The sequence below is a fragment of the Sturnus vulgaris genome, chromosome 18, assembly GCF_052056855.1.
Source record: "Sturnus vulgaris isolate bStuVul1 chromosome 18, bStuVul1.hap1, whole genome shotgun sequence".
Classification (NCBI taxonomy): domain Eukaryota; kingdom Metazoa; phylum Chordata; class Aves; order Passeriformes; family Sturnidae; genus Sturnus; species Sturnus vulgaris.
Genome location: NC_142260.1, coordinates 2,127,254 through 2,152,188, shown reverse-complemented (window position 1 = coordinate 2,152,188; position 24,935 = coordinate 2,127,254). Strand labels below are relative to the sequence as shown.

General features: G+C 40.5%; 1 protein-coding gene across 2 annotated transcripts in view; it reads left to right on the top strand.

The window, feature by feature from the left end:
* Window positions 1-95: 95 nt before the first annotated feature.
* Window positions 96-24,935, top strand: part of PDE3B (phosphodiesterase 3B) — an 80,868-nt gene continuing 56,028 nt past the window's right edge. For both annotated transcript variants that reach the window (XM_014876314.2, XM_088175675.1), the window contains exon 1: window positions 96-1,235. In XM_014876314.2, coding sequence (XP_014731800.2) covers window positions 246-1,235 — 990 coding nt within the window. In that variant the 5' untranslated portion in view covers window positions 96-245. The remainder of the gene's footprint in view (window positions 1,236-24,935) is intronic.

Below are 24,935 nucleotides of genomic sequence, written 5' to 3'. Positions count from 1 at the left end.
GGCGCTGGGAGGCGGCCGCGAGTGCCGCGCTCGGAGCCGTTCGGGGAGCGCGGAGCGGGCGAGCCGCACTTTTACCTTTTCTCTCTTTCCTGCCGTCCTCGCCCACCATGCCGCGGGCGCCGCTGCCCGCGGGGGACGAGCGGCGGCTCAGCCCGGCGCGCTTCTCTTGAGGGGGATGCGGGAGGCGCGGCCGGGACGCCGCTAGCGCGACCCGCGCCTCTCCGCCGTCCTTCCCCCCGACCACCATGCGGGAAGAGCGAGAAGCCGCGGCGGCGGCGGTGGCGGCCGCCTCCTCCCCCGGCGGGGCTGGCCGAGCCCCGCAGCCCTGCCCGCAGCCGGACGGCGGCGGGGCGGCCGCCCCCGCGGAGAGCCTGCGGAACGGATACGTGAAGAGCTGCGCGACCCCGCTGCGCCAGGACCCCCCCAAGAGCTTCCTCTCCTTGCTGCTCTTCCCCACCGCCTCCTCCTGCTGGGCTCGGCTCGCCCTGGGCGTCCTGGCCGCCGTTGTCCTCTCGTTCCTGGCCTTTCCCGGCCGGGGCAGCTCCCGGGAGCAGCAGGACGGGAGCAGCTGGCGGAACCCGCGGCCGCTGCACGCCTTGCTGTGCCTGAGCCGCTGCCTCAGCCCCCTCTTCAGCATCGCCTGTGCCTTCTTCTTCCTCACCTGCTACCTGGCCGGCGGCCGGCGCGGGGAGCACGGCGGCGGCACGACCCGCTGGTGGCTGCTGGCGCTGCCCCTGTGCTGCTACTCGGGGGACTTCGTGGCGCTGCAGTGGCTGCTGCCCGCGGAGGGGCACGAAGAGGAGCCGCCGATGTTCCTGGGAAGGCTCCTGACGGTGCTGGTGTCGGTGGCGGCGCTGACCCTGCCGCAGAGCTGCCTGAAGTTGCGCCGGAGCCTGCTGGTGCTGGTGTTGTGCAGCCTGCTGTGGTTGGTGTCGCTGAGCAGCCTCCAGGCGCTGCCCCCGGCGCTCGGGCCGCTGCTGGCGGGCACGGTCGGGGTGGCCGGCTGCCTCCTGGCACTCTGCGGCGGCGAGCACGGCATCTTCTCGGCGCACAGCCGAGGAGCGCACCACCAGCATCACCGCCACCCACGGCTCGCCAGCGCCGAGGAAAAAGTGCCTGTGATCAGACCCAGGAGGAGATCTAGCTGCGTGTCCCTAGGGGAAACTTCGGTCAGCTACTACGGCAGCTGCAAAATGTTTAGGAGACCCTCGTTGCCTTGCATTTCCAGAGAGCAGGTAGGTTTCTCCGAAACTTGAAGGAGAAACTTTCGGAGGAATGAGCGCCACTCCATAGCTTTTGCTGCCTCCTGTGTGTGTCTATGCTGGATGTGTGCTCACTAACAAACTCCTGCTAGAGGAATGGAGGAGAATGTTAGTCCCTTAGCGGGTTTCTCAGCTCGGTTCTGCAGAATCGATATAACCCTTTATTTCTGCGTGGGTGCTAAATCATAATAATGTATTTGCTGTAGGGCAGAAGGCTCGCTCGCTTTTTATGCAGTCTCAATTATTAAACAGCAGTTCTTATTGATTAGAACAAAACCTCAAACCAGTCAGCTTCAGCTATCAGTTACCTTGTTATTTTGTTTCTTTTCCGAAGCCCCCTACCTCCTCCACGTCTGGCAGCCTTTCCGAGAGGAAGAAAACACACACAGCTCTCTCAGCTGCTCGGCACTTCTGGTTCTTCCCTCTTTCTGTCGACAAAATCATTGCTAAGTGCTAAAGAAATACCAGGTTTTGAGGGCTATTATTTATCGAATGCTGGCGTTGTTTGAGTGGCAGCTGTCCTTTTGCCCTGCACATTACTGTCGTTTGTTCCTCCCTCTCCCTCTCTCTCACCCTCTGCTCCTCGCTCCGCCTAAGTTAACGTTAGTTTTGGGTTGATGGGTTTTAAGAAACTGCTTTTTACTGAAGAGAGAGCTGTTCAGTAAGGGCTGGAGGGATGCCCGAAACGCTCAGTTTTCTTGAATGGAACTCTGTTGGTTTCTACCTCCCGGAAAACTTTTCAATGAGTCTTGTTTTTTGTAGCGTAAACCCCCGTGCGTGTGGGGGAGTTTGTTTTTATTTGGGCACTTGCACGTCAGCTGCAGGAACATCGAGTTGTGTTGGAAGTGGCTGCTGCAAGTGGATTATCAGGGAGAACGAGGGGAGTGTATTTAATAAACGTGCAAGCGAGGAGTTTCTGCGAAGGGATTGTGGCTGCAGGATCCCCCGTCTGTTCCTGTCGTGGCTGGTTGAAACTCATCGGTGCCAAATGACATTTTCGAATTTTTCCTTGACACTTGTTCTATAATGCAGGTCTTGTGATTGACTGTGTCAATCTGAGGAAACACGAGGTGAATCTGAAACGGTGGAGTAGTTCGCGAGCGTTTTCCCCACTGAGTTTGCACAGCAGAATTAATATACAGTAATTGTTTGCAGTGATTAATACAGCAATTGTTTCTGCATAAAAGGTTAAAATGCAAGTATGCTGTGACAGTCTTCAGAAATAACTCATTCAATAAGTTGCAGATTATCTAATGCATACAATGAAAGAAACATTAAAATATTTTACTAGCAGTTAAGATATGTAGGGACTATCATAGAATAATTTACTTTCTCTGCTCCTTTCTGGATAGCAAATGCTCTCTTTTGCTGTCACATTTGTCCGTAGCACAGAAATATCATCAAATGTGATTTCATTAACTTTTCTAGATGATAGAAGGTATTTGTTCATATGCAAGTTACTAAAAGCTTCCTCTGACGTTCGGCTCACTTCTTAAAGGCATGTGCATATTTCAAGTTAGGGCATTCATTATTCTTCAAGTAACATCATAAATGTCAGCTATAACTAAATACATAAAATTTATTGGCAATACTTAAATCATACGTGTTCATAATAAAATGTAACTTTTTGGTAGACTTCCAGAACTTGATATCTTTGTTATCACTAGATGTGAACAACAAAGAGATATGAAGTTCTTAATTTTCCTAATAAACTACTATGCTTTACAATAAATATTTGTGCTTTGTTAAGCACAGTTTAAATGAGATTCACAGATACAGGTTCTCTGCTGTATTTTATATGCAATTTTACAAGGATAGCACAGGTTAAGTCCTCTGATCTCCTGTCTGACTTGGAGAGAGATCAGACATTGCAGAGCTGATAAAACATCAATTGTTTGGGCAGAGGTAGGGAGAAGTAAGCCCGTAATGTGTGACTTGATTTGAATAAACAGTACGAGGTTTTTACATTGCTTCCTTGAAACTGAAGGAATGTCTATCCTTAATGCTTTTCAGAGAGCATCTGTTGTGTGGCTTTTCTTTAAGGGCTGATTAGACATTTTACAAATCCTTATAAAGCAGTATAACAGTGGTTCTTTTCCAGTATTAATATTTTAAATAGTTTAACGAACATTGTTAGGAAGATGCTGCTGGTCTGCCATGACAGAAACACTTTGAATGAGAGATAAGTTGTTATTATTGTGATCCTATGAGATGTATTTTGTGTCATTGTCACGAACCTCTTATGTGTAGAAGAAGTTTATGTCGAATATAGAATAGCAGGTCAGTAGGGTACCCCAAGGATCATCAGGTCCTACCTTTCTTGGCAAAATCACTGTCTAGACAAGCTGGCCCAGCACTCTGTCCAGCTGAATCTTAAACTTGTCCAATGTTGGGGAATCCATTACTTCTCTGGGGAGTTTATTCCAGTGGCTGATTGTTCTCATTGTAAAAAAGAAAAAAAAAGTTGCGTAGATTTTAGTTATTATTTGATGAAAATAGAGAATGTTAGTATTGACCTGAAATTTTCAGTAGCATGTTCATTTGAAGTTATATGTGTTCTCTGTCTACTTAAGTATACAAGAGAATAATTATTTGATTGGGTTTTTTTGGTTTTTTGTATTTTTTCAGCCAACAATTCCAAGGGGTCTGTGTGCATGGAGGGGGTGGGAACAGGATGGAATATTAACACACAGGGGAATGTGCAACCAGCAGCACATGCACACAGAAATTGGATGGAACTATCTTTTTTTTTCTGGGGTACAAGTGGAAAGAGGCTCTGTATGCATGATCCTGTAAAATGTGAGTAATCCTCACTTAGATGTTTTGGACTTCAACAGGTGCAGGAACTATGAGGCTGGAAAGTTGATAAAATTAGATTATTCTTCCCATTTATATGAATATCTATATCTACTTTAGCCATCAAAGTATGTAAATTCATGCTGTGTGTCTCTTCTGCAGTACATGTGTCTAGCAACTTAGTCTGAGGTGGGAGGAAAGAAACTTGAACAGATTATGTCTTGATGTTTTTATGTAAGTATGCTTAAATGCCAATATCAAAATATATAAATACACATTGAGGGAAACAATATGACTAAAATTACAGCTAAAAATTTTGCAAAGGCAGTGCCTTTTCTGAACTCTACTTATATTAACACTTCTGCCACTAGAAATTGGTATGATTTTAGCAGCAAACAGGCTGTTTGTGTTCTTACTTCAATATTCATCCTGGACCTAGAGAGGAATTGGAGTAAGACTGCAGTATTGATTGGTATTTCAAATTTTTTGTGGGTCATATTTTGACTGCATGTATTAATTGGATGCTCATCTCTTGGCTCTACCTATTGCTACTGATATCAAAAGGTTTATCTTTATTGAGTGTTGCACATTGCACATTTAATTTTGTAATTTTTTTTTGGTCTGAAAGCCAAATCATGGAATCTAAAAGGTGCTTGTCAGTATTGCAGATCTTGTAAACACTATGTTCTGAAAAATATGCTAGTAAGACTTTTTTTTTTTTCCTTTAACAGGATAGTGGATGTATATGAGAGCAAACAACCGTGTGCAGGAAATCTTACATAGGAGATTCTCAGAATCCAGCAAGAATATTCATATTTTTCCTTGAGTAAAGAACAGGCCTTCCTAATTAAATACACATGATAGGTGTCCAAAACAGTCTGCAAACAGAGCTGACACACACTTTTTCTGGTTATCAGACTAGGTTCAAACACGGAGGAAAGCTGGGCTGTTTCATGCTCAAAGGCTGCTTTCATGTTGCACTCTGTTAATTACAGGAAGAATTGTCTTGTGGTCAGGGTTGGATTGACCACCACCTCTCCCCAGTTTCTGTTCCAAGCTATCTCCTAGCTTTGGTGTATTACCTTAGGAACATCAGGAACTTGATTCCAGGACTGAAATATTTGTGTAACTTGAAATGAACGCAGTTCCTTATTTGCTCCTGAAATTTACATTTGTGTCTGTTACCGATTTGGGAAACAAATTACACTCGTGGCTTTAAACTTCCTAGTGCAGAAACTCTTTTTGATGTGTATTTTAGAGTGTCTTAGAATTGTTAGACTCAGACACTGTTTGCAGCCCAGAAACAGGTGAACTTTTACCTGTTGAGTGCAGCCAGTAACAAAATATAATTCTCCTTGCTATGTGTTTGACAAAGCAGCTCTTTGCTATTTGGAGTTTCCCCCTCACAATTCCATTGACTGTTACCATGTTGTACCTGCATGGCAAGATGTGTTTCTGTTGTTCACTGAATCTTGCTGTCTCTGGGGTTTGTCTTATGGGGGGAAAATGAAGGTAGCAGTGTGTGTTGAGCTGTGAATGGAGTCAATTCCAATGGGATGCAGCTGAGTGTGAGGAATGTGCTAAGGGAAGGATTACATGGTGAAAGCAACACACTTGGAAAACTGGTTTTTGCAACCATATTTTGGATGAGTAGGATTCTATTGTTTCTGTCTGGTTCTCTCTGACAAAATGTTTTGAGCTGGATGAAATGTGCAATGAGAAGGCTCTTGGTAAAAGTTCCATCTCTCTCTCTCTCTCTCTTTCTCTCTCTCTCTTTCTCTCTTGGAGTATTATACCACAAAGAAAGGATGATTGAATCATGGTTTGCCCATGTAGAGGGGTCAGAGTTGAAGATGTTATCCTCTGGCAAAGCTTCACCTGGGACCACCAAGAACGACAAAGAAGGGTTTTAGGAAGACTGAGTGCACTGAAAAACTCTGTTAGCTAAGTTTGCCTTAAGCTGGCTTTTAGATATCCAAGACTTGTGACAGTTTATATTCTGCTTCAGTAAAAGCAGGCAAAAGTGTCTGAGCTGTCCGTGTAGCAAAGGAGGTTCACTGTTGCTTCAGGTGTGTTTTCCTGGAAAGGAAATATAAGTGGAGAAAGGAAGGAGATCAAAGACCACTGCTGGAGAAATTTGTTGGAAGGTGAGGGAAGCATGTTACAGAGCACCAGTAGGAAAGAAATGAAAGAAACTGTGGGGGACGGTTCCAACAACTGCATGATTGACTGCGTTGAAGAAAAATAGCAGAATAAATTGCATAAAGTACTAAAATTCAGCTTGGACCAGGAAGATGCTTTAAATTTGTGAAAGAAACTTAGAGAGATGAGAAATAAAAGGTGCTCAGAAGAGTCTCTAAAAGAAAAAGAGGGGGCAGCCTCCATGCTGGGCTTTGTGAACAGTGTGTTCTGGGAGGTTAAATATGAAAGCAAAGAGAATGGCAAGAAATTTGCTTTATTTTCCTGAGAAAAAGACTCATCTTTTGACACAATGTATGTGTGTGTATATATGCCTGATAGTACTATTCTAATAATAATTAAACTTGAGCAATGGAACTGATTGTAGTATATTGGACTTAGAAGATCAAATCCCAGTAAATTTTATGAGGAAAAAAAACCCAAACCTGAGTGGGAAGTGAGGAAACCCTATGGAATATGGCCCAATGCAGGGCAAGCCTGCAGTGTGAGCTGAACTCTCAGAATTGCCATGACAGTGTCTCGTGTCACCAGTGAGCACCAGAATGATGCTGGTGGGATGGGGAGTCTGTCTCAGCCTGAGCCCTAGGTGACATTTGATTGAAACTTATATTTCTAGAAAAAAAAGCTTTTTCATTCCTGTTTTGCTTTTCTGATACCTTAAAATGAAAACTTCATTCAGCCTTCAAAAGAAATCTGAACAAAGCCAAATGCAGCTCTTAGATGATACCAGTTGCTGAAGGTGGGAAAGAGTAAATGTTGTAGTTTTGTGCAAAGATTGGGGATTACAGACAGTGAAATTGGGGGATGTAGTCTGTTCTGTTGTGGATGCAAATAGTTCTGGAGTAAAATAGATGAGAAATTTGTGTCTGCCAAAAGAGAAAAGAGAGGACAGAACAAAAGAGGCTACAGACAGAATATTTTGCTGGAATAAAAGGATAAAACTATGTGGAGGGCAAGCTGAAAGAACAGTTGAAGATGAGAATAAAAGAGAGTGAAAGGAAATGTTAAATTTCAACATGTCCTTTCCAGTGGCTGAAAACAATGCTTAACAAGATGCAACACACTACAGAATAAATTTTAATGGTGAAAAAAAAAGAAAAAAGGGACTTTCCTGCAACTCAAAGCAGAAATGAAAATTTAAGGTTAAAGCTAGGGCTTGGATTGGTCAGGGCAGACTGTGCAATGTCTGAGTGATTGTTACTGAAGCATAAAAAGGATCAATAACTTTGAGAATCCAGTGGCAGTAAAATTGTGCTAGAGCCCTTCCAAACAGACAGCAGCCATGGATGTTAATAAATGAGAGTTCACAGGGTAACAAGTAAACTGGCAGATCTGATATTTGGGGAAGGGAAGTGTTACCAATATTTGTGAAAGAAATAGGTCAGGGAACTCAGTGCTTAAGGAAGAGCAGTGAAGTGAATGGCCTTATTGATGAGTGTGGCAAAACAAACTGTTCTAGGAACGAGAAGGGCCATAACAAGGCCTGGCTGCTGAAACAAAATGTCAGCTCCCACTGCAGCTTTGTGTTTGAAAGTGGATCATTGAGCTGTGGGCAAGGACATCATTCATATCAGCACGGGCAGCTGGTGGGGAGTGAGTTTTGATGTGTTGGGCCATCCTTGCTTTTTCACACAGAGCTTTTGTGTGTGGCACATTCCTTTGGAACAAATTTACTGGGACAGGGACAGACCAGGGCACAGATACCCAAGTAGGGTTTTTTTTTTTATCCCTCTATTTGTTAGATAGTTCAATATTTATGAAAAACTGGGCTGTTATGCTGAACATTCATGACCACCAGTGTTCACTTCAGTTTGTACAGGGGTGTGTGAAAAAACCTGGCATATTTCCAGTTCAATGCCTGATCAAATGGTAATGTTGACAAGTTTTGTTACCCAGCACTGAGCTGCCAACCTTAACGTCCCTTTATGCAAACCCAAATACCTTCACTAAGTTAAAAGCATGTTTGCAGCAAATGTTCCAATTGTTGTTCATTTGATAAATGTTTATTTTATGGAATATGAACATTTTATTTTCCCTCTGTAATTGACTATTTTTAACTTATTCAAGATACCATAGAAAGGGTGCCACAGGAGGCTGTGTTTGAGTGCTTTGGATTTGGTTTTGGGATTTTCTGAGGCTTTTTGGTGTGAATAGGCTGACAGGTATGTGGGTTTAGCTGTACCCGTGCTGATGATGGTCACAGAAATAGGAATGGGTGAATTAATTCATCATGCCCAAAGCAGCCAGTGCTGTCCCCAGCCCAGGGGGACTGGACCTGGAGGGCCAGGCTGTGTCACCCCTGCCTGGGAGTGTCAGGGTGCTTTTATCAGCAAAGCTCAGCATGGAGATCAACTTTTCTACGAGTGTGTGACAGATGAAGTGAGCAGAGGGAAATTTCAGCAGTTTTATTGAAATAACAGCTTAATTGTGACTCCCTGCATAGGCACTATGGTATTAATGTGTCTCTATAACCTTCATTACTGGTCTTGCTTCATTTGTTTTTGATTAATTAACACCCTTTAACAAGATAGAAGCTAAATAAAGGGTAAAAACCCTTTAACAAGAGAGAAGTTAAATAAAGGGTAAAAAAGACATTCTTATGCTAGGCTTAATGTCTGCAGGACTTTTTTTCTACTGTGTCTTAAAACGAAACATTTTAGACCCATTTAGGGTCTTTTTATTTTTCTTAGAGTCAGTTGATATTACATGTTCAATCACAATGTGTTTTAAGGGATTTGAATTTATTTATTTTTCCTCCTAAGTATTGTGTGATACCTGCTCACCACTTCAGGAATATAATTTTGCTCTTTCTGCCTACTAGATTATCTTAAAAGAATTCTAAATTTCTGAGTGCTCTAAAGTCAGTAATTTAACAAATACAGGGTTTTTAAATGAGTTTTTTTTTTTTTTTTCCCTAGTAACTTCTGGCCGTCCAGAAGAATTTCCATCCTTTCACACAAGTTGTTGACACACCTCCTGTTTTTGAGCATTTGCTGGCTGCTCACCAGTGACCCTGGGATGCCTCATTATCTCCTGTGTGGTGGCCAAGGAGCCTCTCCCTGTGTGTGCTCTGCAGGCAGGGATGGCCCCTCTGAGAGTGAGCTGGTTTTTTTTTTGTGAGCTTTCTCCGAGGCAGGGATAGAGCTCTGTGCTCATAGGATGTCGTTAGTAGTTCATAAAACCCAGTGTCATGCGCGGTTTAATGATGCTAATTAAAAAAAAAAAAAAAGGAATGTGTTTTGAGAGAACTCTGAAGTGATTATTATGTTGATTTAGTGCTCACAGTGGCTTTCTTTTCATTCAGTTTGCCACCTCCACGGTGTAAAATGTGTAAATACACTCACAGGCTCTTCCATACCTGCTCTTGCAATTCCGTGCTTTCCTACACATTCTCCCTCCCTCACTACATGGGATGACATGAAATCTCAGTTTATTTCTGTAGATAGAAGCACTTGTGCGAGCAGAAAGGGAGGGAAATTAGTGTCCAAACCCCGAGGTGTGATTAGGAGGCTGAAAAGAGTTGGGATGCTGCTGTGCCTGTCAAACACACCTGCCCTGGAGGAGTTGGCTCAGGCTGGCAGGAGGCAAGGCAGGGCTTGCACACTTTTCCTCTTGGCCACTCGGATCTGCAAGAAACAGAATTTATTTGGCTCAGGGAAAGGTGGATATTGCTCCAGGTTTTAGTGTTTCCACTGAGAGCCTCCATACAAAAGGGCACCGAGACATGGATGGAAATAAATCATGAATGATGATGTGATTATTCTGATGTGTTAGTATAGGATAGAGCAGTTTATTTCATATCTTAACTAAAAAGCACAAACAAACTTGTCTCATCCAGCCTGTCCTGCTGTCCTTGTTTCACTAACTGCATTTTTGGGGCAGTAGAGAATCCTTTTGGGAATCACTGGAACAGGCTCACAAAGCAGATTTCAAACGAACCTTGCAGTGAGAGAATTTCCACAGATTATTCTAAACATCATACAGATGCTGAGGCACCTTCTGGTTTTTCTTTCTTTACTTGTTTTTTTGTTTAAATAATAAAAAAGCTGTGGAATGCTACTTAGGATCTTTCTAATGATTAAAGAACTGTAATATGTCTGTCTGAAGTTCAAATGAGTTATTGCCATGATGCAAATGACAGCTTTTTGCTGGTACAGCAAAGCACAGTTGAAAGTATTTTGATTATAAGTCTCTGTTAGCTTATTTTTAGGCACTTGTAGAAAGCATTAAGCAGAATTTTTATCAGCATTTCTTGCTATTTTTTTATTCAGCATAGCAGAATATTTCTGTGCCCTCATAATACAGAAAGTTTAATTTTCCCTTTTGTTTGGAGTCTCTGCTTGAGCAAGTTGGATGGAGAAGAAAGAGTTTGGAACAGCTTTTGTGTTAATGACCATTCTTCTTTTTTTTTTTTTTTTTTTTTTTTTTTTTTTTTTTTTTTTTTTGTCATTGCTGTTACTTAATTTATTTTTCATAACTGGCAGCCTGTTCATTATATGCCAGGGAATTTCAAAGAAGTTTGAAAATAATAAGTTTGCAAGTGATTTTCTATGATGTCAAGATGAAAATAAGAAAATGGGAGTAGATGAGCAGAGGCAGATGTGATGCTGGCTATTGCTTTAAGTGTGGTCTGTGTTTCCAAATCCTCTGAGGCAATGACTGTCATATCAGAGACATTGCAGAATGGTCTGATGAAAAAAACAGAACTTTATTCTATGTGTGATGCATAAGAATTTTTTATGAGGAGCAAAAATCAAAACTAGATAAGAGACCCTAAGCTTCGAACAGTCTTGTTAAAACTGAGTAAAACTCGGTGCTTACATCTAAAATTTGCATAACTCATTATTAGGGATAACATTTCAGGGCAAATTAAGTTAGAATCTGATACTACACCTGTAAACATGAAATTGATACCTTGTTTAAGAAAGTGTCTTACAGCTTTAGAAAATATTTAAATTGTGTTTCGTGTGATGAGGAGATGCCATTCCAGGCATCTGCAAAAGTCAGCACAGCTTCAATAATGGACCTCCAAAGGTGTCTTTCCTCCCATGTAATTTGTTTTTTATGAGAATAGTTGCTGTTCAAATCTCCTTTGTAGAGATTTCTAAGTGTCCCATGCTTGCCTTAATGCCTGTTCTGGTAGGAAGCTCCCTGGAGTCAGCAGAGCACTTAAGCTTTCAAGTGGAAAGGAACATGTGTTTTGCAGTGTTTAAGGATTGAGATTATAGTCCTTACTTGTTTAAAAATTCACAGACTTAATGTAATTTATAACTTTAACAAGTGTTAACAGTCTTGAATACATTCCTAGAGCGATGTTTCTTTCACCTGTCTGGTGATGGATAGGTTTGGTGTGCCTTTAGAAGCCACATTTTTATATTTAATTATTTGGGCCTTGAAAGTACAGAGAAAATAAATTTCCAGGAGGTTAACGTTCAAAAGTAAATTGCTTATTTGCTTGTCTTTTTTTAAAATATCATTTTTTCTTTCTTTGTCCTTGTCTTTATCTTTTCTTCATTTACAATAATTTGAACACCTTTTCCTACCAGTGTGTTCTTTCTTTGTTACAAGATCAGTACCATAATTCGGTCCAAAATCCTCCAAAATATCTATTTCAGCAGAGATATGAAAATGTTCTGACTCAAAATACTTTTCTATTTAAAAACCTAGCAATCAAATTATTGTTAAAAAAATTATAGAACATTTTGTAACGTATAACTTTTAACACAGAGGAGTTAAATATTTATTGTAATTAGAGCATTAAAATGTTCCTAGAATCTGTTACTTGTCCATTATTGAAAAGTTATACACAATTCAACTATATTCAAGATGCTGCATCATTTATTTTGTACAGCCATGCACACCTTCTCCTTTACCCTGATATTGTATTTTATGGTGAAGTTCTTTGTTCCTTTTGCTCTTTCAGTTCTGCAGGTTAGATGCAAGGCACTCCCTGATCTGCTTCCTTCTCTGTAAGTGCAACTGCAAATTTATTTGTCAGATCTGAGCTCTTAAGATGTGGGCTTGGGTGCCTGGGAGCTTATTCTTTGCTGCCCAAAGAGTATCTGCATGTGTTCAGTGGTTTCAAAGCTCAAAACAATCCCCTGTTTGTTTATTTCCTGGATGGAGGGGACAAAGGTTTTCTAGGTTGGTTTGGGGTTTGGTGTTTTTGGGTGCTTTTTTTTATTTTTTATTTTTTTTTTAAGAAGACTAAACCTTTAGACATCTTGTTTATGTTTTGCCTTGCTCTCTCCTATTTGTAAGCAAGTGAGGAGGGAGAAATGGGAGTAGTGTTGACTCAAGGGCTGCAAGAAGAGCTGGCTGACTAATGATAATATGGAATGAGCTGTGCCTCAAAAAAGAAATGCTGAACATCTTCCTCCCTTCAGCATTAAAAATGGAGATAAAGACTCAGAGGATTTGTATTTGTCATTGCACTTTCCTGCAGTGTTTGAGAGCTACAGGAAAGCTTTGCCTGATCTGTGTAGTAATGACAATGAATTTGGTTGAGGTGTTTTGTTCTGATTACAGCTTGGCTTGTAACAGAATCAGTAGGAACAGAGGAAAAAAAAACCAATTTTTTGTCCTGATACCTTGAGCTTTATTTACCTCCATTAGGCTAGCACATTTAGGTGGATTTTCACAGAACTTTTCTTTCTTTTTTTTAAAAAAATTGGAACTTTATTTCCAATATCTGAGTCATACCTTGGTTCAGCACACCTGTTAGATTCCCAGCTGTGTCCCAGCTCTGATTCACTCTCTAAGACGTTCTGCAGTGGTACCCTTGCAGATTTCAGTAAGAAGGGTAAGCCAAGAAAAAACAGAGTTAAAAAGGACACCTAGTTCCCTGCTTGCTCTTGTCATGAGCACCATTTGGAATGTCACCTAGCCTGGTGACCAGAGCTGTATTTTGATTCTTGTGTCCCAGAGTGTAGCAGAAATCTGCCCTATGGTGGTGGATTCCATGGTTGGTGGATTGCTCTAAGGCAGACAACAATTCTGAGGATTGTAAAAATACTAAGTCAGCAGTGTTTGGATTAATTTCCAACCCTTGTGGAGGCTTTTGTTCGTATTTTTATATAAATATCTTTTAGTTCCCTCTGACTGAACTTGTATGTGGATGTTCTTTGACCTGATTGTGATCCACTCACTTAAAACTCATTTTATCAAAGAGATCCTCAACAACCATTTTATGTTTTAGTTTTGGAGAACTTGTCTGAACCCTGAATCCCATAAGCAAAATCTCCCTAATCCACTGCTGAATAGAGTTAGGGTGGAAATTTTCTGTGCCTTGCTAGCCTGGGCTGGTTTGCTTCCCTCTCCTCCCCTCTGGGGACATTAGGGTTCCCCAACATGCCTTGTGCCATCCCAGGTTTTCTGCTTATCGTTGCCTCCTCATCCCTGAAACTGCTTGATCTCATTCTGGAATTTCCATAATCACCATAATACCAGAATTTCCATAATCCTAGACTACTTCCTTTATTTTTCTTCCTGAGCTGGCTTTCCATTCAGTTGAGGAAAACTATGTATGGGTGAAGAAAACATTTATTTCAGATTTTTTTTTTTTCTGCCTTCCTACAGTTTGTGTGGGTGATGTAGCACAGAGGAATAACATAAGAGGGATGCAGGTGAATGGGAAGAAGCTGAGAAGTGATGCAGAGAAAAATCTATATGAATAGAGCAGAAAAGGTAACTGATGGAAACATCTGTATTTTGGGAAATACACCAGTGAGATGCTAGCAAACAGTTAACTGCTGAATAAGCTGGACCATTGATCGTGTTCTGTTAACTTTTTGATTTCTTCTTTTCCACAGGAGTACAGGTGACAGTGCATAAGTGCATAGTGTTCTCAGGAGTTTTATTTCAGGCTGCTTTTTCTCTGTACCCCCCCTAGGCTTTTTACTCTAAAACTTGTTATTTTATATTTTGGAATATTGTAGATTTGAGCAGGAAGGCTTCCCAAGAAAAAGGAGGAACAGTGTGTTAGAATGAGAGTGGAAAACCAGGATGTTTTCCATCTCCTTGCAGAGCAGTTCTGGTGGCCCCTGGGTGAGGAAACTTTGGGGAAAGGAATTGGGAGAAATCCCTGTCCTTGCCCCCTGCCTACACCTTCCCATTTTGTGTCCCCAGTTGTCCCAGGTGCTCAGGAAGCTGCTGGGACAGGTCGTTCTGCCTTGGCTGTTTTCCATTTCACATTGCTGGGGGGGATTTCCCATTTGAAGTGCTCTGAGCAGATCACCCTGTGAAAGGGGGGGAGACTTTTCCACCGGTAAATTTCGTGTGCATTTTTCCTTGCTGAAGAATTGCCCAGAATTTTTAACAACAGCAACAACAACCAATTATTCTTATCTCACCTTTTTTGCTTTCTTTGTGGCCCGCAGCTATTCCCATACTACAGAAAAACAGTCGTGTTTTACACCGGATAAGCACTGATGTCAGCGCAGAAAAGCTCTGTGCTGAAAATAGTTTGTTTCATGTTTATTCATGTCCTGAAATGACCAAATTCAAATTCATATATATAAGAAGTAAACTGTAAAATAATCTATTTTTCGTGTGTTCAACATATTGCCAGAACGGCCAGCATTTGTTCTTTTTTGTAATTTTTTTTTTCCTCCAGGATCTACAGCTTCCCTGCACACTGATGAGATCTATGCTCTCTACATTTTTTTAGATCAAAATGTGATTTATCTTTTTTTTTTTTATTAATTGGTGTATATACTGGTTTTGATAAATTTTCAATATATGTTTGCTGCTTATAAATGAACCTACAGGTACTTATAAATGAGAGTACACCTACTTGAATTGAATGAGAAGCAGTTTGATAGATAATCTTGACATTTGCATACTTTAAGTGTAGCATAAAATCAGGAAAATTCAGAAATACATAGATAACTCATTGTAAAGTCTGCAGGCTGAGATCAGAAATATATATATCTATAACTCATTGTAAAGTGTGCAGGCAGAGATCAGAAATATATATATATATATATCTATAACTCATTGTAAAGTGTGCAGGCAGAGATCAGAAATATATATATATATCTATAACTCATTGTAAAGTGTGCAGGCAGAGATCAGAAATATATATATATAACTCATTGTAAGGTCTGCAGGCAGAGATCAGAAATATATATATATATATATCTATAACTCATTGTAAAGTCTGCAGGCAGAGATCAGAAATATATATATATATATATCTATAACTCATTGTAAAGTCTGCAGGCGACTGATTTTTTCAAAATTTTCTTTGTGGCCGAAACTTTCAGTAGTTTAAATACGGATTGCAAATTAAAATATAATAATAAAAAAAATTCTTTTCCTTCTCGATTAAAAGTAGAGAAGGCAGTGTAGACAGCTGCTGCCGAGCTGGGAGAAAATGCAAACTCCAGCGCAAAGCCCGGCTGTGAAAAGTTGGTTGGAGCTGAGCTGGGCTCAGAGCAGGGGGTAAGTCAAGGGTTAAGCTGAGCCTTTCTCTGGCTGCTGAGTGAAACAGGATGCAGTGAGTGCATTGTCAGGCTGCTGCTGTGAGTGCAAACAGATGAGGAAATGCTGGATCAGGCACTCGAGCAGCCCGGGCTGTTCCCTTGGAGACGGCTTGCGTCATGCTTGCAGCAATTAGCCCACAGTTCTTTTCTTTTTTGATAGTGTTGCAAGCCGGACTCGCCTGCGACAAAGGCGAGGAAAGACTTGGCTCCGTGTCTGCTTGTGTGCGACTGCTCAGGAGAATTCGTTTTTCGAGTTATTTCAACTTTCCGTGCTGTTTCTGCGAAGAATTTTACGGCCGTGCTCGGTTCTCAAAAGTGCACGATCACATTTTTGTGATCCGCGTGAAAATGACCTTCCCTAGCTGCCGAAATTAAGTGCGAGTTTCACCAACATTTTGGTTATTGCCACCTTTTCCAGCAGTTAATCTGAAAATTAATTTTTTAATTTTATTAAAGCATAACTTTCAAAATTAATGTTACCTGAGCCTTAACCTCTAAAGCAAGGGATTTTTTTTTTTTCCAAACCCTATTTTTCTTTGTTGGTTAAAATTTAGTTATTTCCACTGATCATGTAGCCTCTGATATAAACCAGCTAGTGTTGAAAGCAGTGCGTGTTTTATCTCAGAAAATCATCGTTATCTTCTGGATTTCACTTAAAAACTGTAAACAAATTTACACTAACCGGCTTAATATTGATGTATGTTGTTAGTATGGGTATTGCCTCGTGGCTGAGTTTTTTAGGGGAAAAAAATCACACAGCGACCAACGGGTGAAACCAGAAATGTTTGTGTTTTTATTTTGCCATGGATTTGTTACATAGGCAAACATACGAGACTTTAACAAACTAAGAATTATAGTCCATAGCTGGAGGCCAGAGCTGTTAAAACATCAGGGTTAATACAGAATACACATGTTCCTCAGTTTGTGCAATGCTTAAAAAAAGTCAATCTAATTTAAACACTTGGATACTTGGAATTTCAAATTATTTTCAAAGATTTTAATCCTTACTAAAAGCACGAAGGAAAAAATACAAGCAAAAAAAAAAAAATCATCGAACTTTCCCAATTTGGAACCTGACTTTTCCCTCCCCTTCCCCCCAAACCCAAGGCTTAGAAAGATTGAGTGCCTTCATTTCTGCACACTTTTGATAAATTGCCTTGGCTGTAGGAGTCTGGCAGCCCCTATTCTTAGGGCATTTTTTGGACTGCAGGCCAGTGTCATTTATGGTTAGCTGGTCACTGGGCTTGCATTCCAAACGGTGATCACTGCCTGTGTGGCCTGGGACCTTTGTACAAGTTTCTCTCCAATTGTATTTTATTGAAATTAAAAAAAAAAAAAAAAAGGCGTGGAGGTGGCCAAAACACCAGGGGTTTATTGGCCATTAAAAAGGAAAAGCACCAAGTTTTGCTGATATTTCAGAGTAGTTTGGCTCACTAAGACATTGCCTGTGGCCACTGCTTGGTCAGGGCTGTGTTTGGTGTGTGCTTGTGTTGGCTCAGCTGCAAGAGATGAAGTTTTAGTGTTGGAGTCAATGGTGTTGGGGCTTCAATCTGGGTGATCAATAAAGGGCTAGTGTAAATGCTAACAAAGCATCTACAAAGCACAATTTTGCATTTCGTCCTTCATTTTCTTTGCCCCTTCAATTCTGGGCAGTAAAATGGAGGCTATGGTGTCATCAGGTAGAGTTCAATTATGTCCTGTAATTCTGCCAATTTTTAAGGCAATTCCTGCAAGTTATGCAGTACATCAGGCATATTTTGTTTTATCCTGGTTTAGTGTTTTAGCCCTGTAAGCCTTGTCAGTTTTCCTTCAATGAAGGAAATGGGAGTTACATGATCACATACTTATGTTTCTGCATAACTTTTAATATTACTTAATTATCTGTATTTGATCTTCATTCTGGCACTTGTTAGCTATTTTCAAAGGGCTTTTATGAGCTGACAATTCTCAGTTGTTGTTTTGTGGATTCTCAGCCAGTCTGTTTGGGATCCATGCATGTTTCAAAAGATAAGTCTGCAGTAACAGATGGAACTGGATGCTACTTGGCTATTTCATCTTTCAGACATTACAGTAAGGGACTGCATTTTTTTCAGCAAAACATCAGTGATGTTTTGTCCAATTCCTGGGGAAACATTTGGTTTCTATCTGTCAGTGTCAGGACAAGTCAACTTGTCTCATGCTGTTTGTTCTGTAACAGAACCAGACAAATAGGTGGGGTGCTATGAAAGAAAAGGGATTAAGGTCTCTGTCATCTCCTGATTGTGATTTTTAACAAATCAGCAAAACATTTTTGCAGCTCTTAAGAACTATTTTGTTGAAAATTCCACTGAAAACGTGAAGAAAGTGACTGACAATCTTTTTGTTTCAGTGTGTGAAGCTAAAATGGCCAGCAGTCACACCACCTTGCCTGCAAAGTTTTGTGCATCAGGAATGTTCCCATGCTTTACTGAGCAGCACAAAGGGGTGGTTTTTTTTGTTTTGTGTCCTCATTATATTCCTAAATGACAGTTAGAATCCCTTATATGGGCAGCCTTTTAAATATTATTATTGTTATTATTCTCTAATTTGAATAACTTTCTTCCAGATATTTTTATTTTCAAACTATCTTTGCTGGGAATGTTTTTTTTTATTTCCATGTAATCATTAAGATCAACAGAGGAAATTATGTAGATGAATTATGTGGATAAATTATGTAGCTAAATTTCTGTTCTCCAGCCCCTTTCTCCTGATATTAAAATCTTCCTCTTTCTTATGAATAGGAAGTTTCTCTTCATCTCCACCCTAGAACATCACAACTTCAGCCTGTGCTGAACCTGTCATTGGGTTTCTTTGTTTGTTTTGGATTTTCAGAGGATAAAAGCAGGGGGAAATAACAGAGAGGCATGCCATAGCCATCTCTCAATTTTCCTGGCATGTCACAAGTTTTCCTTTACTATTTTGTGATTTTTCACAGTTTATTTATTTGCTGTGTCCAAGTAACTAACTTTGTTCCCAGTTTCTCCAGTCTTAGGCATCCTCCCAACGTGTTTGGTGTCCACACAGAATGTGAGTCCTTAACTAATCCATAGAATGTAACAGTTTGTAAAATCCTGTGCAACAGCGAGTTCATTGCTCTAGGTTACACTTGCAGATGATTTTTCTCAGTCTTCATATTCCACTACAGTTTCCTTCTGGGATAGTAATTTTATAAGCATTTCTGACTTATTCTCTGTGTATTGTACCTACTTAGAGGAAATGTTTTTGTTAAGATGCACGCTGGAGGCCAAGACTCCAATGGCTTTTAAAATCAAGTGATTTAGAGCTATCAGCAACTTTTCTATACCTCCTTCCTTTCTTCCCACTCTCCTTTATTTATTTACATTTTAAAAATTAGAGTGCTGACCTCTTGTATTTGTCTCTGCTATATTCTGTTTTTTCCCCCTATATTCTGTTTATTCTGCTATATTCTGTTTTTCCCCCAATCTTCCTCATTGTTCCTTCACGTACTAGTTGGTTTTTCTTCTTTAGGTGGCTTTTTTTTCCCCTCCTCTTTTTTTTTGCTCATAATACCAGCAGCAGAACCAAGCAAAATGTGTGGTGCAACAGCAGGTTTTATTGGCTGGGAGGTACAATTGCAGTGCAAGTCTTGATTAAAATTATGAGTTCTGAGGTCAGGGCATAATTTTTTGGTGCTAAGAACTATGTCCAACTTCAATTAATTTTTATACCGTCACAAAAAGCGATTTTTTTTTTTTTTTTTTAAATGCTGACCTTTGGACATCCAGTTTCTAATCTGAACACCTCTACTCAAATATTCCAATTCCCTGGATGCTTTATGGCAGGGATCCTTCCCAGCCCTGTCTGCTGCCCTGGCACCATCCCCCCTTGTGCTGACACACATCCATGAGACTGCACAGCGAACTGAATTGGGGAACTAATCCCTGTTTAAAGTAATCGCTTCTTTTTTGTAGCTCCTTCTGCCACGTGTCTGTGTGAAGGCTTTTGCTGTGAAAAGGAGGAGGGAATCACCCCGGGATGGGAGTGAGCAGCAGAGAGAGGCCAGGGTTGGAGTTTATTGTGCCCATGCCAAGCTGTGCTGATTTAAGAGAACTAAATGGCACTGCCGTGTAAAGAATGGATGTGTTTAGAACTCCCCAATAAATCAGTTAAAAGAGCATCCCCTCGTGCCCAAATTTTTTTTTTTTTTCCATGTCTCGAGTGAGCCGTGTACTCTGCATTGTCTGCTTGATGTAAAGGAACAAAACGCTTCAGCGTTTTTGGCTGAAGTTTGGCAAACAGGTTGTTAAAATGAAGCAGCTGCAGGCAAACGTGGTACCGTGCTTGCACCACACAATGTTTTGCACCAAGTTTTCACAAAGGCTTTGAATGGAAAGGTGCAGTTTAGATATTTAAGTGAGACTTGCACATAAATGGAGCAGGGGGTTTGAAGAACAATTTCAGATGTGTCTGTGTGTCACAGACAGAATGATACTGCATTGATAGACCAATATAGAATGAACTGGTAAAGGGCACGTGTGAATTAGGCTCTTCCAGACACCTGAATATTTAAAACAGTGCATTAATGCTGTTCTGTTGATGTGAAAATTCTTTGTAATTCTTGGAGCGAAGTGAAACGAAAACTTTATGAAACTGTAACAACACTTCTGTGAGTCACCCTCTGGGTCCTGGACTCTCATCAATTCCTCACTTTCATCTGCAGGACTCAGGCTGTGGTGTAATAGTGAAGAAAAGCTGCTAGCTGGGAGTGCAGAAGTAGAAATCCTCTCACACTGAGGCAGCAGGAGTCTGTCCCTCTGGTGTTTCTAGGTGATGATTTTTCTGGCTGTTGTGGGTGCCTGAAATTCCAGATAAGTGACTTGTTATGGTTAGGAAGCTTCTAGCCAGCTCATTGTAGTAAACCTCCCTGGCTCTTAATTTTCACATTGCTAAAAATTCACACATGTGACAGCAAGAATTAGGAAAATACCATGAAAATGTCAGCTTCTTATGAATATTTCAAGCCCAGGCTGAATTTCATGGGACAAGTAGATCCTGCCACTTTGTTCCTGCTGGTTCCTTTGCTCCATCCACTTTGCAATTTTTCTATTGCATGGAACTGGGCAATCCAGTAGTGTATGGCTTACTGCTTTTATATTAACTCTAGTCTGTGGTATGTGCATTTTGTAGAGTTATCTGCTTTTCTGTTCTGTTCAGTAGAATCACCAGTGGAAGGTGCATTAAGCCACCCAGACAATTTTTTGCAGAAGGGGTTGGGAGTGGAGATAGAAGCAGGAGCACCATGTGTCTCGTTTCAGCTTTTGAACAAATTCAGCTGCTGAGGAATAGACAGAAATGACTTCAGGTATCTGTTTCTTTTGTGAACTTCTTGTGTTTTCTTCTACTGGATACTCAAGGTTTGTGATCAAAGAGAAAATTGTGTGAAAACATCTGTGGCCTTGCTGTTTGGAGTGGTTAGCTCTATTGTTTTATGAAATCTGAAATATTAAATCTTGCATTGTGCAACTAATGATGCCTTCCTAATGCAAGGACTGTTACTTATCACTTAATATCTATCTTTTAAAATAATGTTCAGGAAGATAGGAGGAAATTTTCTCTTGATTAAATTCACATTTTTTAATCCAAAACATTAACAAAAATGTTGATTACATAGATGAAGAAAAAGATCGAACTCAAACCTGGGAGAACTGAGAGGGAAGTGAAAAATAAACTGGAGAGAAAGCTTTGATCACATAGAGAAGAAACTTTAGAAACCTGAAGTCTGTCAGTAATGCCTAATGTCAAGCTGAATTCACTCGATCATTTTTGATCTTCCATATCAATTATTCCTAGCCAGAAGATGGAGTTAGAACACTTTAATTTTATAATGTCAAATAAGCAATTTTTAGGGCTCTAGACAACGTGGTGTGAAGTGTGAAGGATGTGCAGGCTCCTCTGCCACTGGAATTCCCAGGATATCAGAGAATCATGGCAGGGAAGATGATCCCATCCCATGGGCAGGGACTCCTTCCACCAGAGCAGGCACCCAGAGCCCCAGCCCAGCCTGAGGATCTCTGGAATGATTTCAGGGATGTGCTCTGTAAGGACTTTGGGAAGTGTGGCTTGTGGGCAGAAATGCACTGAGGAGCTGCAATGGAACAAGGACTTCTCAAACTGAAAACACGATCAGGAATCGTTTGTAAGAAATAGTCGAGGAGAATTATTCATTTGGCAAGCACTTGGAGGAGTGTGGCTCTTAGCAGACACCCACTATAAAGAGCTATAAATGACCCTATAATATCTCAAGAAAAGGGGCACAGTGGCTTCTCTTTTTGGTGGCCCTAAAGCAGCTCTATGCAATGCTAATAATGGTAATGCTCATTTCACAGCATACTGTGAAATCTGCTCAGGAAATCGGGGTGGGCACGGGTGGATATTTTGTGCTGAATTCCATTCTGCCATTAATGTTTCTGATAAATTAAATATTTGCAGAAGTAGCCCACAAGACTTGAAATGTTTTGCCAAATCTCCTTGTTGTGGCTGACAAACTGTCAAAAGTTGAATGCTGTGTGAATTTAGCCAATGTTTCCTGTAAATGCTCAGTGCCATCAGGGATAAAACCCCAGGCCAGACCAGGCAATTCTAATCTGATTTCTCTGCTTTATTTTTTAAACCTCACTGTCTGGCAGCCTCCAGTCAAAAATCTGTCTTATATATCACAGGCTTGGTTCTCAATGCAAATGTCCTGTGTGCAGATTTTAATTAATGAATTAACTTGATTACAGCCCTGTGTGAGTCGAGGGAAAGCAAAGGTCACTTTTACCTATTGGTCTGAAACAAGCATCAAACAGAAGCGATTTCAGAATCTCTGAAGTGTTTGTTTTGGTATTTAACATATAGCTTGATTCGTGATAAGATTACAGATTTTTTTTCCTCTGTTAAAATGCAAAAAAAACCAACTTACCATAGATCTGTATTTTTTAGGTTTCGTTATGTAAAAGAGAGTTTTAGTCTCTCTTTTCTTGGAACACTTGTAAAAGATTTTTATTTTGACAAAATGGTTAAAGACAGTGCTTTCAGAAGACAATATTTTGTCAGAAAATTTCAACTAAATATTCAAAATCTTTCAAGTTTTCAATATGAAAATTAGGAATACTGACATGATAATAGCATTCATTCTACAGCTTCTTGTAAGTTCTTTGGGTGGATTTATTGGTTTTGATTGAAGAATTGATACATTCTGCTGTGCTGGTTACTTGGTAATGATTGTTACAACACTTACTTTGAAGCTTGAATTAGAAAAAACTCCTTATGCCCCAAAATTAAAAAAATTTAGAAAAGAAAAAAAGAATTAGAAAAAAAATTTAGAATGCCCAACATTCACAGAAGATGCCTGCCTTCCCCACCCCATTTTCAGATCTGTTTTTTTAATGACTGAACCATTTTGGTGACTAAATATTGTAAATGTCCCTGTATATTCACACTGAAGTCTTGTAACTTCAAGAGAACTACACGACTTTTTAATATCATTAATATTTCCAATGTCAAAAATATAATAAAAAATTGTTGAAATTAAATAACAGCTTTTGCATTTTGACATTTAAGCCATACTGCTTAATAGTCTGGTTTGATAACTGATGTGAACTCTACAGAGTGTCTTTGTTTAAGCAGTTGTAATGATTTTTAATAACCATTTATACACACTGAGAAACTGCATTTTCTAGTTTGCAAAGTAGTAGCTCTTTTTCTGTGGCCTGAGGCAATTATTAAAACTGGTCCAGTGTGAAAGTGGGAGTCAACATTGTTTAAACATGGTAATGTTAGTCTTGTGGAGTTAGTAAGTTTGAAGTTTCTACATCTGTGTTTTCTAGCACCAACTTAGGTTTTTTTTTCATTGAAGAGAAATTAATTAAACTGTTTGATCCAGCATTTCTTTTATAAGTAGCTTTTTCTAGTCTTGACCAACTTGTTTTTGTGATCTCTCTCAAGTTGAGTTTCCTCTGAACATCTCTCATGATGGAAGCTTTAGTTCTGAACTTGCAGGGATTCTTTATCACTCTCTACAGCTGCCTGAAAGGAGGGGGTAGCCAGCAATGAAATGAGAGGAGATGGCCTCAAGTTACCCCAGGAGAGCTTTAGATTGGATATTAGGAATAATGTTGCCATGGAGAGGGTTGGAACAGGCTGCCCAGGGGCTGCCCATCATCCCTGGGAGTGTTCAAAAAATGTGGTTAGGGTACCTGAGGACATGGCTTAATGGTGAACGTGGTGCTAGTGCTAAACCTAGTTGGACTTGGTGATCTTAAAGTTCTTTCCCAACCTTAAAAATTCTATAATTGTATCTGGACTTGGTAAAGAATTTTTGTTCCCTTACCACAGATGTCTGTTTTCCAGGTTGTCTCTGAAGTGGCTGTTCTGACCCTCTTTTTTGGATATACTTCTCTAGGGTAATTTATTTGGGATATATCCCTCTATTTAATGAAGACCTTAATGTAAATGTAGACAAATTTAAATATCAACACCTAGTGTATGTGTACATGCATTGTAGTTGAATTCAAATACCTTTCTGTCATGCAATCATTGATGAAGTCATAGAAAGGTTTGGGTTGGAAGGGACCTTAATATTCCAATTCCACCCCCCTGCCATGGGCAGGGCCACCTTCCACTGGACCAGGTTGGCCATGGCCCCATCCAGTGTGGCTTTGAACACTTCCAGCTTCTCTGGACAGCCTGTTCCAGTGCCTCCTCACCCTCACAGTAAAGAATTTCTTCCAAATATCTAATCTCAAGCTGCTCTCTCTCTCAGTTTGGAGTCGTTTTCCCTGTCCTGTCCCACAGTCCCTCCCTGGCTTTCCCTTTCCCACACTGGGAGGTTGCTGTGAGGTCTCCATGGAGCCTTCTCTTCTCCAGGCTGATCAGCCTCAAGTATTCATCCTTAGCATCTCTGAAATCGTTGCTTATTGCAGTGATATTTAACAGAAGATAAACATCCAGCTCCAAGCTGCCAGGTAATCCACAAGACAAAACTTCTTAGGATTTCATCATTTGTGCTCCTCACAGAGGCACTTATCCTTTTACTGCAAAAGTGTATTTATTGTCCTGATACTCCTTGTTGAGGTGTTTATTCAAATTTTGGGAAGATTCTCTTCTATGGAGTGAAACATGACAGTGTATTTCCTGTGCTGTTGGAAGGACTTAAAATTTTTGCTCCTCAGTC